General features: G+C 30.3%; 1 protein-coding gene and 1 long non-coding RNA gene across 3 annotated transcripts; one reads left to right on the top strand and one right to left on the bottom strand.

The window, feature by feature from the left end:
• Window positions 1-2763: 2763 nt before the first annotated feature.
• Window positions 2764-17276, bottom strand: LOC134719724 (uncharacterized). Its single transcript, XR_010107682.1, has 5 exons — window positions 17147-17276; window positions 13724-13903; window positions 12839-12920; window positions 7253-7326; window positions 2764-4090 (listed from the first exon to the last, which is right to left on the bottom strand). It is a non-coding gene; the product is annotated as an uncharacterized LOC134719724 (long non-coding RNA).
• On the top strand, window positions 6879-21257 carry LOC134719723 (uncharacterized). 2 transcript variants are annotated; one of them, XR_010107681.1, is made up of 10 exons: window positions 6879-7022; window positions 8440-8594; window positions 9443-9593; window positions 11122-11208; window positions 16685-16850; window positions 17160-17209; window positions 17932-17968; window positions 18559-18611; window positions 19747-20404; window positions 21170-21257. XR_010107681.1 is itself a non-coding variant. In XM_063582684.1 (9 exons), exons 2-9 carry the CDS (start codon window positions 8454-8456, stop codon window positions 19959-19961), a joined length of 900 nt encoding a protein of 299 aa, XP_063438754.1. In that variant the 5' UTR covers window positions 6879-7022; window positions 8440-8453; the 3' UTR covers window positions 19962-20479. The 2 variants fall into 2 exon arrangements, 1 of the variants encoding a protein (XP_063438754.1); XM_063582684.1 differs by lacking the exon at window positions 21170-21257 and having other exon boundaries at window positions 19747-20479.
• Window positions 21258-21472: the final 215 nt, after the last annotated feature.

Below are 21472 nucleotides of genomic sequence, written 5' to 3'. Positions count from 1 at the left end.
TGCATATAGTATTATAACATATCATAGAGTAATAACTAATAGTGTAATAAATAAAACTTGTAATGGAAAAAAAAAAGGTTTAATTTTTTGCTAAAACTTTTGTACCCAGGAGCCACCTTAGGAACAATATATTCTAGGTTTTCAGTTTTAGTACGTTTGAGAGATATGTATATAGATATATGTATATAATAATGATCTAACATTCAAATCAAACAACAAGAAATTGTCGGAATCAGCAGTGTGTGAGGCTACCTGTAGACATGATTTCCCTCAGAAGTATTTTTTTAGTTTAAAACATGGTGAAAAATAAGTTAATATTATAGATAATATATAGAAAGTGTACTATAAAGGACGTTCACATGTACTTCCTGAGAGTGTTTTCATATTTGCATGTCATTTGATTTCCTATCCATATCCGATGAATGTTTCTGTTTAAGGTAACTGTACACATGGTGTGGTCACATCAACTTGACCTGAGAAGATGTAATCATATGGCTTTGACTCTTTATACCAGAAAAAGGTTTTGGTGAAATTAGTACATTTCCCGATTCAAATCTTTTTTTATTTACTAGTTGCACAGCGAATCATCCATTTTAATCAGGTTTAAATCTCAAATTATCATCAAGATATCCAACCGCCAATATTGCCAGTTGATGAAATATAAGGAAGGCCGTATAATAAAATTTTAAAGTAAGTACACATTGATCACCGACGGAAAACGATTGTATTATATTTTGAATGACGAGTCGTCATGTTATCTTTTTTCTCCGTACGTAAAGCTTGCAGGGTAGAAATTTATAGATAATAACTGTATATACACTACTTTGCATATTATTTTGTATAAAACTGTTGGTGTAAAGTAAAATAGCAGGCCCGAAAGCAGGTTTATAAATATATTGTGCAAAAATCGGCGAGGTCTAGGTTCCTTCCTCTATCCATTCAAAATAGAGTCGTTTGTTCGGGAATTTATTTTTTATTTTATATGGATGATGTAGTCTGAAAAGAAATATCTATCTATGGGTACCGTCGATGTCACATTCTTTCACAATGCTGACAAATATGTTTTTAATATTACTCCTATCCGATCTTATAGAACTAGTAATTAATGTACTTACTGCCTATTATGATTAAGTATCAAACTCATAGCAAAAACAAAGTATCAACTCATTCTAATGAAACAAAAAATCTGGAAATACCTTATATATTAACAACTGTCTGTATCACCTATCCGGTATCACATGGCTAAACCTGTATCGCAGCCCTTTCGAAACTTCTCACATGTAACTATTCTGCACTTATCTGTTTTTTTTGTCAGAAGCAGACAATTATTGTCAAAAAAGTGTTCAGGAGTCCCCATTAAATCAATTAGAGAATATAATCAATTATCGTGACAAAGGGAAGCAATAAAAATCAACGGTACCAATTTTGTTGCACCAGATGCGCATTTCGACAAAACATGTCTCTTCAGTGATGCTCGTGGCCAAAATATTTGAAATCCAAAGCTTCTATAAAAGATGAAGAGCTATAATCCTAAAGGTCCAAAAGTATAGTCAAATTCGTGAAAGGAATCAGAGCTTTACATGAGGGAGATACATTCCTGAATTTATAATAATTTCTAATATTTTGTAACAGCAAATTTAAATAACACAAAAAATCCGTATTTTCATGCCAGTACCGAAGTACTGGCTACTGGGCTGGTGATACCCTCGGGGACTAATAGTCCACCAGCAGAGGCATCGACCCAGTGGTAGTAATAAAAATCAACGGTACCAATTTTGTTGCACCAGATGCGCATTTCGACAAAACATGTCTCTTCAGTGATGCTCGTGGCCAAAATATTTGAAATCCAAAGCTTCTATAAAAGATGAAGAGCTATATTTCATCTTTCTTGGCGGAGATGCGGAATGGAAACACAGTGAGACTTTCAACGTCAGACGTTGGAAAATAAAAAAAAAATGATTGAATTAACAGAATGAGGAGAAAAAGGTAGATTTTACCTATCAAGGTTCTTTCTATATCTATATCTATGTTAACTATGCAAAATTTTAAATGACTAAAGGGGGCCAATAAATCGCCATGATGTAAATTAGATATGCCAAAGCTTATACAACTGCATACCAAATATCATTCACTTACCACTAGCGGTTCCCCAGAAACTAAAACATGTGAATTAAGCAGAGTTATAAAGTTATATATTACAGGGGCAAATAATCTACATTGAAATGAGATAGAAACTGAAACTACTGCATACCAAATATGACTACCACATATTGATTACTATAAGCAAGAACGAATCACAAATTTAAACAAGTAGTAATTGTAACAGAATGCTATAACAAAGTCTCCTAAACAAAGCTCCTATAATTTGTCATTTCCATGGTCCCATCTTTCATTTGATTTGATTTATTGTTCCAATAAATTATTGTCCTTCTATTTTTTTTACTAAAATTATTATTTTGAAAACTGTTATATAAAGACAGAAACTATAAAAAGCACAACTGACCTGACCAGAAAGACAAGATCAACAAATAAGGTGAAATCTTCCTAGTTATTGGAGTTATTGCCCTTTAATAGTATTTTTTTTCCCGACATTAAATCATGAGAACTGTATTAGATAAACATAAACTTTAATAGTGAACAATTAATTAACTTCTTCAATACACAAACTCTAAGAAGAGCTAGGAAAATCAAAAGCACCATCACTTTTGCATTAGCTGTTCTTTTGTAGCAAAGTATGATGAAGACTTCTTCTAAAGGAACTTTTTGGGCTTTAAATTAATCTTTAGCTCTTTGACATTTCCATCAATTATTCTATCTCAAATGTGATGTGACTTTTACTTCTTCATAAACTACTGCAACCAAAATCAACACCATACAGTACCTACAAACAGACACATAATATTATTTTACTTAGACTAAAAATATATATATCCTTTTGATTACTGTAACTAGTTGTTTTTATTTCCTAAATATAGTAACACAGCTATATTTTGTGCAATATCAATCATGGAATACTTTTTTTTCTTAATCAAGGATTCATTAAGGGAAGAAATTAAATTTGAAATCTGTGCTACAATTTGTACAGCTATCAATGTATCAATTCATGTTGCAGTTTAAAAACAATACAAGGTCAGATTTTTTTTGTTTGACTGCACAAACCTCTCCCTTCCAAGTTTCTCAGTCAGATGCAAAAAAGTTTACATTTTTCTGACATTGACCTTATATTAATGTAAATATTTTTTTTTAATAAAATAATACCTGATCAAAAATTCAAATCACCATAGATTTATGGTACTGAAACTGGAGAAAATGTTTTATTCCCATTGCAGAAAGTGCCATTTGTTACCGTCCCTTATACTGTTTTATATAACAAAAAAAGGGCAACTTATATATAAAATGGTATATTCCCAAACAAAATTCTGGACTGATTGGAACTTTGTGCCACATGCTACTTAGCTTTATATGAAACAACATTTTTTTTATGAAAAAATCATTGCAATGCTGTTTGTGTTTGTTTGAATATTTGTTTTAACCTGCAATTTTTTAGCATACATTTATGACTTCAAGTTAATTTAACAATGTCTGCATAGCACTACATGAAATATCAGGAATAAAATACATTTAAAAACAAAAATGATCAGTTCATTTAGAAGATTTTTTTTTATTTATATTTTTGGTGTGAACATCTTCTCAAATTATGTCTCTGTTATCTTAATTATCATCTCTGCCTGTTGTGTGTTAGCTTTGAAACTGAAGAATAGATAAATAAAGGCAACAGTAAATACTTGTTGAACTTTCTTAATTTACAATGATTTAAGTCATATAAAAATAAGAAATTCATTGAAAAATCTGAAGCCTCTAGATTAATTGTACAAATTATGGTCTTTTGTGTCTGTCTTAACCTCTTGTGGACTGCCTCAGCTGTGCTTTCGCTCTTGTGGTCGTTCGCTTCGTTCAGCGACTAACAGCCAAATTACTGATTAAAAAAAACTGTGTTTATGATCACATTCTTCTGTCAAGAAGTACATCACAACAAAACTATAGTCAATCACTATTTCTTTTTTCTTAAACTTGGGAACTGCTGGAATATCTGTAAAATAAACTAAAACTTTAAATTGTTTTTAGAGTGAGAAGAGCAAGTAAGATTGGTATGAAAGTGTGAATGATTGTGTTAAAATTTGTAATGCTCAAAAGGGTCAAATGATTAGGAAATATAGAATTTAATTTATAATGCCAAGTGTATGGTTACAGGATCATAATGGCATGTCACTGTATAACTGAAATATGATATACATCCATGTTTGTATTATCTGCAACAACCAAATCTTTAAACTATTTGACACATGACCATATTTCACCAGTTTTGGTGACTTCTGCAGAAACATTAACCTCATTATTCTTCACTTTGGGGAAATTCAAATAAAAAATGTAGAATGTGACTTACTATGGGATGTTTTTACATACAACATTAAACGGGATATATCTAAAAACCAATTTAAGGTGGTATGGGAGTCTAAAAAAATGATAGAATGTGTTCATACTTTGTTAAAACGAAGTATCTATTGCTATTTTTTGAAAAATATAATAAAAATTTGTAAGAACCCAGTGTCTCTCCTACTTTTGCTGTTAATTGCAGGCTCAACAAAAATGAGGAAAAAAATAAATAAAAATATTCCTCTTGATACTATCTTATGATTGTAAGAAGCTTTTGTCCCAGTTTGGTAAAAATCAAGGATAGTTAATGAATCTAATAAATGTTTTGAAAACTTTAACTGCAGACTGTATGTAATGTTAACTGGAAGAAAGGTCCATTTAAAAGTAACATACAGAAAAAATAGATTTATCTTTTTACAAAATTTACTTCCGGATACTATCTTATGATCATAAATAAGCTTCTGTCCAAGTTTGGTACAAACCAAGGATAGTTTAAGAAAGTTGATTAAAATTTTAAAAACTTTAACCATAGAGTGAATGTAATGTTTCCCCGCAGAAAAACTAAGTCCATTTAAAAGTAAAATACAGATAAAATGGATTTATTTTTTTACAACATTTACTTCTGGATACTATCTTACGATTTTAAACAAGCTTAGAACTGTCCAAGTTTGGTACAAACCAAGGATAGTTTAAAAAAGTTATTAAAATTCTAAACATTTTAACCACAGAGTGAATGTAATGTTTCCCCGCAGAAAAAACCCAAGTCCATTGATAAGTAAAATACAGAAAAAATGGAATTTTATTTTTACAAAATTTACTTCTGTATACTATCTTATGATCATAAACAAGCTTCTGTCAAAGTTCGGTAGAAATCCAGTTTAGTTTAATAAAGTTATTAAAATTTCAAAAACTTTAACCACAGAGTGAATATTTGTGGACGCCGCCGACGGAATGTAGGATCGCTCTGTCTCGCTTTTTCGACTAAAGTTGAAGGCTCGACAAAAATGATAGGTCACCATGCATTTTCTCAAGCTACAGGACGGGAAACAATGACACATTTTGTATGGATTAAACAGGAAAAAACACCATTTGTGATTAGGAACAAAACAAAATGATAGAATTGTTCAATACTTCAGGAAAAGATAGCTTTCAGACAATGCTTTTAGAATATCAAAAGAAAAGATAGGGTCGCCGTACCTTTTTTCCTGCTAAAATACAAAATAGAAAAATTCCATGTAGAATCCTTCAGAAAATGCACTGTTTTAGAGTTACCTCCCCTTAAAATGCTAATTCAAAAAAAATAATATTTATAAGTTATATTCTTATAAATTGGTTCTCATAAATGAAAATTCATATTAAATATCTGCATTCCTGCATCAAATTTTGCTAACTTGAGGGAAAATCTGGACCTTTGGTTCTCTGTTTTTTACAATCCAAGATGGAGGAAGACACCCACATCACCTCAAGAGGAGTTGGGGGAGTCTGATGTCAGAATAGGTAACATAAGAAAATAAACAAAATGACAACAATCCATAAATAACAAAAGACTACTAGCAGTTTAAGTTTAACATGGTTAACAACATGCCAGCCTCAGACCTTAATTAAACTGATTGAAAGGTTATGTGTTCATGATTTGAATATATCAAGTACTATCCCTCGGGAAATGAATCATTATTAATGCCAAAATATGCAGTCATTAATGACCTGACAACAGTATCGTAACTATATCCTTTCTTAATAAGTCTGTTTAAAGGTTAAGTTTGCTTTTGAGGCAAATACTGACATTTTTATGCTTTGTAAAGAATATTACCATAAAAGATTGGATGTGAAATCCTTAATTGCCCCTCCAGTGACAACAGGGAAATACAAATTTTGCTGCTGAGGATTTGTTATTTTTCTTTCATGTATATCTAATGTCCCAGAACACCACATGGATGTATATGGAACTGACTCATCATATATATGTCAAGAGAATGGTTTCTGGATCACTCATCAATTATTTTTTTTAGATACATGATGATCTTAAAGACTTTTTAATCATGAAATATTGCACATTATTTTTATTCATTGTTCATGTTCAATTGTTATATATAATATATCGGGGTTAACAAATTGTGCCCCTAGATATCAACAATCAAAGTGTAAAAGAATACTCAACATAAGAAAAATATAAGGATCTGGCTTAGTAACAGGGAAAATTTAACCTGAAGTGGGACAGACGGACAAATAGATGGTACAACAGACAAATTGACAAAAACTTTTCCTTATCATTGTTGGAATATCCCTATTCAAAATTGTTCAGGATGATTTAACAAATTAAAAATTTAACACTGGAATAAAATGAATGGAATTGCTTTTATTAAAAGCTTCAGTTTAAGTCAAAGATTTTATTGAATAATGCTTTAACAGTTCTACCGTATATTTTTAAAATATGTATTTGGAAAAGAAATATCCTTATCATTCAATATAATTCAAGGACTGGATTGGAAACAGGAACAAGGTAGAACAGGGAAGGACCTATGAAAAGGCCAAACCAGTCCACTCCAGGGGTATTACATCCTACAACTGCTTCGTACAGGAAAACAAAGGTGATTTGTTAAGCTTTTTACCATTTCTTAAAGATAGCACATTTTTATCATCTGAAACAAAAACAGTCAATAAACCGATATAAATATAAAATTGATTTTAAAAATGTATTGTTGATGTTGAGTCACCCTTCCGGATTGGATTGTTCGTGTATGTCAACTCTTGTTTTAAGTTAAAACAAGCTATCATTCAAGCTTGGAATATTCTTAATTTTTCAATGTTGTATAATTACCTGTGCTTGTAATTTATTTAAAAATTGTAAGCTTTTTCAAGTCTTTTACTTCTTCATGTTCTTTAGTTCCAAACCTACAGTATAAATTATAAAATTTGGTTAAATTCTCTATATCAAAGAGCAAATTAACTCAACACTTGTTACTATAACTTGATTAGCAATTATTGAATTAACCTGACCATTCATTATTTTTATTCTACATACCAAAAATGAAATCCGCAGGTTAAAGCATAAAAATAGAGGTCAAGCAGAAAGAGTCAGGAGTGGTTGATTGGTGTTTAATGCCACTTTCAATACTAAAGAAACTCATCATAGATACCAGGACTAAATTTTGTATATATGCCAGATGCACGTTTCATCTAAACAAAAGACTAATCAGTGACGCTAATATCAAACAAGCTATCCAAGAATATTGCTTACCCGATAGACCAAATTTCTATTCATAGGAGAAAAAAAAACTTCTGTCAACAAGTATTGACAATGTAAAATGACTTTAAGAGTTGGTTTATAAAGAGTCAATCAAGTTCTGAAAACTAAAACTATTTAGTATATTAAGATTAATACCAAACATAAGTTAATCAACTAAAACTAACATGTGACTAGTCATCACATTCTGTATACATTATACTAAAACAAAATTATTTGGTTAATGTGTTCATTAGAAAAAATATGTTATACTAGATAGATACAATCAATTTTTCAAAGGCAAATTGTTTATAACACTTGTACAACATCATTAAATATCAACTCAAAAAAACACATAGTTAAAATATTTGAAAGACACTGAAAACATATATTGTGTAAATTATTTATTCCTTTATGTTCAGTTAACAGTATTTATTTCCTTATTGTAGCAGGTGTCTTTAATACTTTACTTATTATGGTAATTTTAATACAGGGACAGCCATTTTCTGATTCAATTTGATTATTTCTTAAATCTAGTGTCCATGGGTATTTTAAATACACTTTAAATCATTAGGTTTTTTTTAAGAATAAGTTTCACTTTGATGATCGCCATAAAAGACATCTTTGAAAGAATTGGTTCACACTTTCATGACTATTGTAAAATAGGTACTACAAGAAAAAAGTACATGACTTGAATAGTCCTCCATGTCATAGCAATTTAATTTTCAGTTTCAACTTGAAAAAAAAATAATTCTTTAAATTTGTTTTATTTTGTATTACAGAGAAATTAGGTAAAATGGAAAATTGGTCCAATAGTTGGAATCAACTTAGCCTTGAGGATAAAAATGACTATAAAGAAAAGGCAAAAGAAATAAACAGTGAACCATCAGAACCACTAAATCATTCCAAACAATTATTAAAAAAGATCTGTAGTTTGGTAGGTAAATATTTTGAACAATTAAAAATTTTGAAAATTAACAAATTATGAGTTTGATGGAGTGTTGTCTTATTGGCACTCATACCACATGCATCTTCAAATAAATGTACACAAAAACATCTATCTGAGTCTCTACACAAAAATGATGTCTATAGGTACTATACGAGGAATGATCACTTTACCTTATTCTTGTTGAATTTAATTTCCATTTTTGTTAATGTTTTTTTTGGAATGAATTGTTTAAAGATCAGACTTTTCCTGAAAAATACTATCAATATATAAAATAGAAGATGTGGTATGATTGCCAATGAGACAACTTTCCTCAAAAGAACAAAATGACTTAAACATTTACAACTATAGGTCACTGTACGGCCTTCAACAATGAGCAAAGCCCATTACGCATAGTCTGCTATAAAAGGCCCAGAAAAAACAGTTCAAACGAGAAAACTAACGGCCTTATTTATGTAAAAAAAAACGAACGAAAAACAAATATGTAAAACATAAACAAACGACAACCACTGAATTACAGGCTCCTGACTTGGGACAGGCACATACATAAATAATGTGGTGGGGTTAAACATGTTAGCGGTATCCCAACCCTCCTCTAACCTGGGACAGTGGTATAACAGTACAGCAAAAGAACGAACTATAAAAATCATTTGAAAAATATGTTGAGTATGATTTCTTTTTTTAATATTAAATAAGAAGCATGAGCCCCTCTGTATTGTTTTTTTTATTATTCGATGTCTTCGGCATTAAGATGCATTAACTTAATGATTGACAAATTTCTGTAAAACTATTGTGAAAGAAAATTTTAAAGTAAGTCATTGCTTTTATTTTTTAAATAGATAAAAGAACTTGCAGACACTGGTGTAGAGGCTTGTTTGATGGGGGTTGATTTAAACCAAAACATGATAGAGATGGGCACACCTAAGATGTGCAGCTTTATTGAAGACAACCCTGAAATAGTTCAGAAGGTTTACCTTCATATAACAAATGGTATATATATAACTATTAAAGATCATATTACAACAAGAAATAAATGAGAACTTGTCCATCATGGATGCAGATGATTCCCCAGCATGCATTATCATAAGTTGAAAAGAGACATAACTGATGAACAGAAAAAGTGAGCCTACCCAAGTTTGAACTTCAGTTTAGTTTTGTGATAAGAAGTATAATGTTTAAAGTTCATCACATTTAGATGGAGGAAAATTAAGTTAGAGAATGGAAACTCACAGTTCAGCAATTTTTCTATAAACTTATAAGTGGCATAAACCGATACTACCATTTAACAATTTTAATCATGAAGGGATATTACTCTGGAATGGTTAAAGTGAGGCCACCAAAACTCAAACTTGATGTGTGTTTTGTGGTAATAAGCATTGTGTATAAGTTTCATAATATTTGGTTGGGGCAAGCTAACGTAAGAGATAGCACAATTAAAATTCACTAAATATTCTATATATAAAGGGGCATAACTCTAGAAAAGTTAATGTGAAGCCACCAAAAGTTACACCTGATCTGTGTTTTGTGGTAATAAATTAAACATTGTGTATAGATGACATTTGGTTGAGGAAAACTAAAGTAACGATTTAATACTAAAACTCACCAATTTCCCACTTACAAAGGGTCATAACTCTAAAAGTTAAAGTGACGCCACCAAAATTCAAACTTGACCTGTGTTATTTGGTAATAAGCATTGTGTTTAAGTTTCATCAAATTTGTCTGGACCTGAAATTTCAAAATTTTGGATTAAAGGAGGTGGAATAACATCAGATCTGAATTTAACCTACCCATTACAACTGTAGGCTTTTAAAAAAAAAAATCAATCCTTGTACATGAACAATAATTGTTAAATTTCAAACTAACAAAAACAGAGAAACTTCTTTCAATGATATTGATAAGTATGACAATGTAAAATGACTTCAAGAGTTGGTTTACGAAGAGTCAATCAAGTTCTAAAAACTAATACTTTGGTAAAGCATTACTATTTCAAATATTAATATCAAATATCAGTTAATCAACTAAAACTAACATGTGACTAGTCATCACATTCTTTATACATACTAAAATATGGTTGAACTAAAAGTTGTGAAGTACAAGTAATAGGTTCAAACTCATCATTTTAAAGCTACACACAAAATATAAAATCTTTCCGATTATAGAAGCAAAGCAAGCTTTGATAAGATTGTTAGTACATTTACATGTAACAATGGAAGGTGTGAAGCAGTTATAAGCCAGAAAAAGCTCTTATGACGCCGTAAATTATTAAATTGTTTATGATTCTTTATTTAACAATATTAAAATTGCATTTCACTTTGTGGAGGCAGATTAAAATTAAAATTCATCATAAATTGGTAAACTCTAAAAATGACAAATTATTCCAAAAAAAAAAAAAAAGAATTGGTCACATCAAGCTTCCTGTGACCTACCTTAAGCAGTATCACAAAACTTTTTTTTAACTAAATGGCAGTTCTTCTAAAATATATATGAAAATAAACTCTTTTAATTGTGTGTATTTTAGGAAATCAAAAGACCAATGGAACAGATAGGTTTGAGGACATCAGTGAATTAAGAAAAAAAGCCCAGGATCAAATGAATATGTTGTTCTGTAAGTTACTTTTTAATAAAGTTCATGAAGTTATTGTAATTAGTATCATATTTAACATTATATGTACATATTAGGTGGACAGATGTGTTGGCCCTTTCAGTTATTTAAATAAAACCCTGTTCAAATAAAAATTTAAGTTTTTAAAATTTTTTGATTGAATAAAGCCTTCCAATTGATATTATCGTGTGGTTTTCTATGTTGTAATGTTATGCTATTGTTTCAGGCAAAAGTTTGCACCTGTCCTAAGTCAGGAATCTGATGTACAGTAGTTGTTATTTGTTTATGTAATTTATATGTATTTCTCGTTTCTAATTTTTATATAGACCGTTGCTTTCCCCGTTTGAATGGTTTTACACTAGTAATTTTGGGGCCCTTTATAATTTTTTGTTCAGTGTGAGCCAAGGCTCTGTGTTGAAGGCAGTGTACATAATAGTTTACTTTTATAAATTGTTATTTGGATGGAGAGTTGTCTCATTGGCACACACACCACATCTTCCTGCAGTCAGGGGTACTACTTGTACAAGTTATTTTTATTTACTTGAAGAAGTAAAAAAAAGTATACATATATAAGTTAACTATAATGTTTAAATAATCTGCCTTTAATTTTCTAAAAAATTTACTTATACAAGTTTTCTTACAATCTCACACAAATTCTCAAGTTTTGAGATGTAAAATCATGGCTTTAATAATTTTTCCTAAGATAGCTTATATTTTTTTATTGGAGTTCAATGTTTTATCTAATTAATTCAACAAAGAAACTGATTGTGCAAAGATCTTAAGTTTTTACCCAAGGCCTTCAAAAAATCTCCTTGTGGGCATGTAAATGACCAGTACAGTGTTCTGAAGATAACAGACAAATAAAATTTTCATAGTCCATGAAATTACACTTAAATGATTAGTAAAGACATCTGCAAAGGGCAGATAATTTGAAATTATATTTTAGCAAAGAAATCCTAAGAACTCAATAAAAGAAGGGATCACTTTTATAATACTTCTACTCAAGTAAAATAATCTGAATGTTTAAGGAAATAACTCAGCCAATATTTTTTTACTTATACAAGTAAATAAAATTCACTGAAGTTAAGTATCCTTCAAATTTACTTATATAAGTATAATAATATTACTTCTTCAGTAATACCCCTGACTGTCCTATATCTAATAAAATATGTTTGCAAATTCAGCATAAAGTTATCTGTATAGGTCTAAAATTATAAATGCTTTAGTCATTTGTTAGTGTTGAATACATATGAATACTAACAATTTCAAGGGAAATAACCCTAATAATTATAATCCCATTTCCAATAAGTGTGAAAATTGAACTTTGTAATTAAAAATCATAAAATATACTTACAAAAACTAAAACTAAAACTAAATTTGCCTTAACTTTTTCTATAAAAATCTGGAAAACTGAAGTGTGATTGATGGATGGACAATATCCGGCCTCACCCCCTATGAATTTTATTCACCCTCTATGAATCCATAGGGGGTCAGAAGTTAATCGTATAACTAATTTATCGGACGCTGGACTTTTTCTGCGGCGTTTTGTTGAAAAATAAACAATGAAACATGACAACATTAATTGATGACAACACCATTAACGCGTCATGAAACACATATGAAACATACTAACCCCATACGGTCTCAGTCACCACATGACGGCGTTTAACCAATCACAACGTGATAATTCATCTGTGGTCTGATGGAGCGCAAAGCTGAAAAAAAATATTATTATTATTTATTTGTTTTTTCTTGTCAGCTGTTTGCAGAACTACCCATTTTTTCATTTATTCAGAATAAAAATCAAAGAAATCTAAATCACTGATGTACAGAACACCATAAATTATAGAATAACTACTCAAAGAATTCGAATAGAGAACAATATTGAATTGAATATTTTTTGACATTTGAATTTTTTAATTAGTTTAACATTGGCAAATGGCATTTTTTAAAGAAATTAATGTAAAACATGAAAGGAACTATTTCTTTTTTTCTACACATTCAATTTTTGTTTTGATCCACCCTTATTGACGTCTTGATAGCTTCTATTGTTGTATGACGTCAGAGAGTGAAATAACCATGAGCGGTTTTTATTTCACTGGAAAATTAATGTAATTCCTTGCAACCAATGTAATAAGTATATTTAAGAATGTGGTGTAGTCTAAAATTGTTATCTTCCAGCCCCTTTTGTTTTCCACTTATTCATTATAACAGAAGGAACAAGTAATATATCTAATATAGTATTCAGTATATGTCGTACAAATGTATATAAGAACTGGTTGCATCACGAGATGGAATACGTAAAAATTATCATATTGACTCGGCACAATCAATGGTTATTGCTATTGCTATATAACAGTCTTTAAATGGGATATATATATATATTTGGACCCTTCTACAAAGAAATTTGTTTTACATGCACATGTATAAAAATTACAGATTTTATCCAACAAAATCAAAGGTTTGAACATGGTTTTTAATGTAGACTAGTTTTATATATGTATATATATATATATACATCTCTATGCCTTATATATCATGTACTGTAGTACGCTGCGAGATTAAAACTGACGAGGAAATAAAACACAGCCACCAAAAACTTTATCATTGTGAAGCCCAGGTGGTCGTGTGGTCTAGCGGAACCACTGCAGTGAAGTCGATTTGGTATCACACTATCTCTGTAGCATGGGTTCAAATCCTGCAGAGGAAAGAAAAGCAAATTTAAAAATCTAACATTGTTGGGTTGATGTTTAGACGAGTTGTATATATATATATAGACTCAGACGTACTTATGAATATAATTATTTTCTGTGACTGTATCTTACATTAATTTCTAGGATCCTTTACTATAGATAATTTAGCTGAACTGTAACAATAACATCTTCATGCCTTATATATCATGTACTGTAGTACGCCGCTAGATTAAAACTGATGTGGAAAGGTAACACATGGCCAGCGAAAGCTCTTTTAATTTGAGAGTCCAGGTGGTCGTGTGGTCTAGCGGGCGATTTGGTGTCACGATATCACAGTAGCGTGGGTTCGAATCCCGGCGAGGGAAGAACCAAAAATTTGCGAAAGCAAATTTACAGATCTAACATTGTTGGGTTGATGTTTAGACGAGTTTTATATATATATATATGTTACAGTAAATAGGTGAAATTAGGAATTACATGTAATTACTAAAATTTAGGAATTACAGGTAATTCCCAGTGCACTTAGTTAATACAAGTAATTCCTGAAACAGCCCAGTTATTACCAGTAATTACTAATTTTAAAATGAGTTTTTACACCTATTTACTGACTGCTAAAACAATGTTGTATTATGGTCAGATGATCAAAAGGTATGGTAATACTAACTAGAAGATCAGTTAGTACTCTTAAAATATTGAATGGTTGATTTGTATTCAAAATATTTTGAATAAATATGGACTTTCAAATATTTGGTTGAATCAGAGAAACTTTAGTTTTAATCCAAAATGATTAAAGTTGAGCATAATATACAGATAATTTTTGACCAATTTCAGCAGACATGGAAATCAGAAATGGAAAATTCTCCCAAAACATTATGTTTTAACTTTTTTCAAAAATCATTGAGTTTGAAGAATATTTAGACTTATTACCTTATAAAGATCAGATAATGTTGTGAATGTTAAGAACTGGAATTAACTGTTATGTGCATTTATACTAGCTTCAAGATATGAAAAAAATTAAATATATATTTTTTTTTTTGTTAAATCATTAATAAAAATGATATAAAGTGAAATTATAATTCACTGTTAGTAGCCAATCTAGTTCTATTTTGTTAAATTCGCTGATAAACAAAGTTGATGAGTTGTGTGCACTTGCGAGTGAATGTTTGGACCTCATTGAATACGTATTCATGTGACTTTCAATTCAACCTCTAGCTGAAGTTCGGTTATCGATGTATTAAGCTATTAACATTGTAAGGGTTTTGCCGAACAAATAGTATCGCCTACTTTTGAAGTTAATCGCAGGCTCAACAAAAATGAGGAAAAAATAAAAAAAAAAATCCTCTAGATACTATCTTTTGACTAGTACTATATAAAGAAGCTTCTGTCAAAATTGGGTAAAAATCCAGGATGGTTTATAAAATCTAATGTTTTAAAGACTTTAACTGCAGAGTGTATGTAATGTTAACTGGGAAAAAACTAGTCCATTTATCATGTATAATATAAGTAATATAAGAAAAAAAGGATTTTTTTTACAATCTTTACTTTCGGATATTACCTTATGCTCATAAACATTTAGCTTCTGTCCAAGTTTGATAGAAATATAAGATATCTGAAGAAAGTTATTTTAAAGTTTTAAATCACAGTGCATGATTGAGATTTTAGTTTAACAAAATTATGAAAATCAATTTTGGATTGATATCATTGTCTTGCATGCATATATTTACGGAGTTTCAAGACCTATAAAACAACCATTTTCCAGTTTCAATTCACAAACACTAAAGAGTATGCACTTTTGATGTGCCTTATAGTCCTACATCCTCAAGTAAGTTTCCTTAAAATACCTACCCCTTTACTTTCTTATTTGGTATCTTGAGTTATGTTTTTAATTTTTAAACAAAAACATCAAGTTAGTAAATAGCTGTAAAAATGACAAAAAAAATCAGTAATTACCAGTAATCACTGAAACAACTAGTAAATACATGTAATTACTAAATTAGCTAGTAATTACAGGTATTTACTGAAATGTTTAGTAATTACGTGTAATTCCTAATTTCACCTATTTACTGTAACATATATATATATATATATTTTGATAAATAAAAAGTCCTTGGTACAGAAAATATAATTTAAAAGTAAAAAACACAAAAAATCACATCATAAATCGAACATTGTTTCTGTTAGCGCTTTCACCGCATCTCCAGCGGTTCATCAGACAGAATTGTTATCGTTAATAGTAACGACTTGTGACGTTACGTTATAGTAACGTCATGCGGTAATTGTATATATCTTACGGAATTTTATTAACGGACCGAATTTCACTTCCTATTTAGTGTGGGCTTATAAAGTTCAATAAAATATTGTTCCTTGGCTTCACGCGAAATTTTATCTTCGGTCCACATCTTAAAAAAGGGATATATTTTAAATTTTCCCTTTCCACATCGGTCAAAGTGTTCAGAACAGGGAGAATTTCGAATTGACGGGTCTTTATATATATATATATAAGTATGTCGAAGTCAGTGACAACTCTACAACATATTGATCCATCAGATCGCCATCAATGATGGTGATACATAGCTGTGTACATAATGTATATACAACTCGTCTAAACATATATATACATAGCTGTGTACATAATGTATATACAACTTGTCTAAACATATATATCTATCTATTTAAGAAAAAGTTACGTAAAGTCCGTATGCTGGTAACATATAAGAAAATTATTAAAAGATAATAACGGTTATTTATATATATATAGTTACATCTTAGTATTTACTATTTTGTAGCTAAAGCAGTGGAAAAGGAAAGTAGATTCCCTTATAAAAAAGTACAGGATGGCAAGATTACCATATCTGGTGTACCAGCAGAGCTTTTGCCAATCCAAAGAATGTCGACCTATGGCAAGGACAAGTTAAAGACAATAATTTCTTTAACTGAACTTTCAGTTGAAACGTAAGTCAAAAAGGTTCTACGGAACAACTGACATATGTTCAGAACTCATCTTAAAAATAGCAGGGCCATCATGATTGTGTAACAAATTGTCTTATCATTACTTGTAATTTCTTAAATTATTTATGTTTATATTTTTAGATTGCAAGCCATGAACTATTTGACCAATGAATAATTTCAAACTTGCTATATGTGTATCAATGCTTGAATAAAAATGTACGGTATTCATCATGAAAATGATTTGCTAGTATCATCTCCTCATATTTAACAATATTGTATAAATCATTAGTATATAATACCTCTTTTTTTCAGAAAAAAAACCTCTTCTTCTGAGAACCAAACTGACAATTCAACTTTCCAAGGTAAATGAGTAATATAAATCATCTTGCTAAGTTTTCATGTTTGGGTAGAATATAATAACTGAGACTGGGATCACTGAAAACAGAAAATGAACAATAACAAAAATTAATATAAATGATTAATAAATATGAACATTACCCTCTCAAATTCTAAATTTAAGATATTAAACTACAGTCAGATCAAACAATGTCAGTCACATGCAAGGTATAAAAAGCATAACAATAATATAGGGTTATCATATAAGGTGTGAGTGCTGCCTTTTAGCGTCATTAGCCTGTTATTTTTTTCAGAATCTACAAGGGTGTCTTGCAACTAGAAAAATGCTTGTTTTTGGCCCTTAATTCCTAAACTTTGGACCTATAACCCCATAAATGTATCCAAACCTACTTGTGGTTTCAAACATTTTGGTACAATTTCAGAGCAATTGAAATGCTTATACACAATTTATTATCCTTAAAGTAGAAAAGTGCTTGTTTTGGGCCCCTTTTTCCTTAATGGATGGGACCATCCCAAAACCGATCCTAACCTTCCTTTTGTGGACCTATTATCTTAAACTAAAATCATTGTCCGAAAACCAATGTGTCTTCACACAACATCATACCATTTACGATCCCATAATTTTTTTTCGTATAAAAAGGATTATTCATTCCTTAAATAATCTTTTAAAATACCTCAAGTTTTTGCAGTATATTTTTAATGCTTTATATCATTAATCTAATTTCAGAATCTGATATCTTAACTTTGACCCAAGAGGAATACATGTAAGTTAAATAAATAAGAACTGTGACATGTCAAAGTATATCATTTTTGCAAGTTCATATGTTTAAAGCGTTACTTAACTGTTTTTAACACAAAAAGTCCGCTGAGACTTTCAATACAAATCTGAATAGTAAAATTAATCCTAAGCCTATTGCATTTCATTTATAACTAACACTACAACCCTCTTTTCAATTGTTTGTGTGAAAAGGAATACATGTATGTTGGGCTAAGAAAAGATCAAATTTAATCTTCAACAAGTACACGAAGTAGCTGTCATGATGAGTGCCTGTCATTTAATCAATCACCTGAAAATTCGGTTACAAGCAGATCTTTAAAGCTTAACCTGATAAAAACTTTTACCACAGAACAGAAAGGATGCATATATTGAAAATCACAACTCCTTTCATCATGTTCATTGACAAACTATATATAATGCCGTTTCTGGTTAAAGTATAAGCAATTATTTGAATCATGATTTTTCCAGATATCAGCAAACAAACAAAAATACCCGCAAAAATATATACATGATATTTCTGCATGCACAAAATAATAGAAATGACTGCAGTGTTCATTTATATTTAAACCCTTTCAGATCCTTACAGAATCAAGATGACATTGGAGTTGTGGAATTGCCTAATGACTTTGGTAATTTCTAGTTTCATACATTTACACTTACTATTTCAAAAATGGCAAATGAAAATATATGTTTGTTAAAACTCATTGTCTTATACATTGTACATGTATGATAAATTTAAGGTTTTGAAAGACTCATTTATGATTTGCTTTTAATGCATTTTACACATTACATGTATAGAAAGGAATAAATCAGCTTAACCCTTATAATATTAGTTGAACAAACGAAAACTGAAGATAACAAAAAGCATTTAGAGAGAATTGCATGACAACCACAGTTAAAATATAGAAAACTGGTTACTTGCATGTATTTTTTAAGTCCAAGGACAATAACTCTACAATTTAATCTTTATAGCGTGAGTTTAAAAAGATGTGGTATAGATGCCAATGAAACAACTAGGTCTCTATCATGTCTATCTAAGTCACAACTTGTAACAGTCAGCCATCATAGGTCAAAGTTTGGCCTTCATCACAGAGTCTTGGCTAAAACACCTAAACAGCAAGTTTTTAAAGGGCCTATAAAAAGTGGGTCTCATTGGGCTCTAAGGGTGACACGGGATTGACAATTTTTTGCAAGAGTGACATGTGAAAGTCCAATTATTGTGCTGTCAAAACCAAACATGAAGTCTAGCTGGACACAGGAAATTACAAACAATTGAGAATTGCTTTTATATATATAGTATAAGCTGGATACTGGAATCTGACAAAACAGTAATCTGGATCTGGGATCAGAACCCCCCTATGGGACCCCCCTTAAAAATTACTAGAGTAAAACCATTCAAATTAGAAGAAAAAAAGTCTAATCTATATAAAATTAAGAAAAAAAACTTATGAATCATAACTGGTCATTTGTTAACCATGCAAAATAACAAATCTACTATCTGCATGTCAGGTCATGACAAAACTGATTTCCCTGATTAATGGTGGACTGTATGAGACAAACAACTAGAAATGGAAATTTAAAGTCACATTTTTGCTGGTTGTAGAATTAAATCAGAAACTATATTAAATGAAAAGGAAAATATGATTAAAGAAGTAAACTGTTTTGATAACCTAGATCTTTTGGTCCATTGCTATATATTATTTTTTGTATTTTGTTTATAATTACTGCATATTTTCTAAATCAACGTTCAATATTTATTTCCAGATCTGCTGACCGAATTTATCATTCCTACAGTTACTGTAACAACTACAGAACATGAATTGTCACACACAAATCTATCTACAACTACACAACTTGGACAAACACAAAAAAAATATACAATCAGTTACAAACAAAAAAATTACACTTGCACCATCGACATCTGCAAAACCATCAGACACCCTCACTACTATAATTCGTACACCCACTGTAATAACTAACACATCCTCAACTAAAACATCAATGCACACATGTACACCTGTAATTACTGCACAACCTACACAAACAACTGTACACACACACACAACTACTAATCCTACATCAACATCTACAAAACTATCAGACACTCTAAAAACTACAAATCATACACCCATTCTCATATCTACAGATACTGCACAACTTGGACAAACACAAAAAACTATACAATCAGTTACAAACAAAAAACTTACACTTGCACCATCAACATCTAAAAAAATGTCAGACACCCTCTCAACAAAAATGCATACACCTAATCTTATAACTACAGACACACCCTCAACATCACAACTTGGACAGACACAAAAAACTATAGAAACAACACAAACAGGAACTTCCAACCCTACCCACACAAAAAAGAGGAAAGACAGCAAAGATTCTGAAGGCAGCTTTAAGAAAAATAAAATAGGTAAAGTGTTTTAAAATACTTGTCTGACACATAAAAATCTTGATTTTTCAATGTTTAGATATTGCCTCTCTACTTTTACTGTAGTACATGTATCAACATGCTGAGCGCTGCCTGATACAACTGCAGAGGTTAAACTCTGAACAGAAGGGGCAAATTTGGAAATAATATTCATGCTTGATAATAACTAATTTTGGATTGTGATCAAAATTTTAACATAATAACTTCTGAATATAAACTATACAAATAAGATATTGATCATGATGTGTGTATAATTACCAATGTTACCGATAAAGAATAAAAATTTGTTAAAAAAGACTAAACTCATCAGATTCATAGTATACAAAATGAACTTTTGACAATTAACAAATGAATTGGTTTCTATAACAAACATTACAAAATAAAAACATACATACATGACATACAGGGATTTTTTTTCACCATTTTTTTCACATTGAGTCTACGGAAGGGACAATCACACTTTAACTGTCATGAAAGTGCTACATTGAAATTAAAAAATTGAATAAAAAAATTAAGGGTATGCTTTTTTTTTATCTTAAAAATAGGGAGGGAGTGTAGGGTCAAAAGCAAAACACGCATATTTTTTTTCATTTGGCCTTACATTCCCATGTGATACACCGACACATTTAGATCCAATAAATTTGTTACACTAAAATCCTAAGCATATTGTTAGTGACTTACCTAATTTTTTGTTTTATATATGTATATATATAAATTATATCAATTTAAAATTTTTACTTCTTTCAGATGAAGAACTCAATGCCAATTTCTTTAGAGTTGCGGGCATCTTGGGAGATAAAAAAGTAGGCAGGAAGAGAATGTATCTGGTTCATTGGGATGGCTATCCTGTAACCCAGGCAACATGGGAACCAAAAGGGAACATTCCATCATCCATCATTAGTTGCTATAATAAAAAAATGTAAATTTGTATAATGAAGTTTCATTTCTAATCATCTTTAACTATTTGTACAATGAAAGAGCGATTTGAACTTATAAATTGCTAGCATACTACATAGTGTCAGACAGTACATGTACATGGAGGCATATATT

This window comes from Mytilus trossulus, chromosome 5 (genome assembly GCF_036588685.1).
Source record: "Mytilus trossulus isolate FHL-02 chromosome 5, PNRI_Mtr1.1.1.hap1, whole genome shotgun sequence".
In the NCBI taxonomy this organism is placed as follows: Eukaryota; Metazoa; Mollusca; class Bivalvia; order Mytilida; family Mytilidae; genus Mytilus; species Mytilus trossulus.
The sequence above is the reverse complement of the archived record's forward strand: the minus strand, read 5'-3'. Positions and strand labels throughout refer to the sequence as shown.

Bases quoted from the DNA above. Each gene is read 5' to 3' on its own strand.
- LOC134719723 (XM_063582684.1), top strand. From the start codon at position 8,454: ATGGAAAATTGGTCCAATAGTTGGAATCAACTTAGCCTTGAGGATAAA. The intron at 11,209-16,684 runs GTAAGTTACTTT...ACTATTTTGTAG, and splicing joins TCAAATGAATATGTTGTTCT to CTAAAGCAGTGGAAAAGGAA. The intron at 18,612-19,746 runs GTAATTTCTAGT...ATTTATTTCCAG, and splicing joins GGAATTGCCTAATGACTTTG to ATCTGCTGACCGAATTTATC.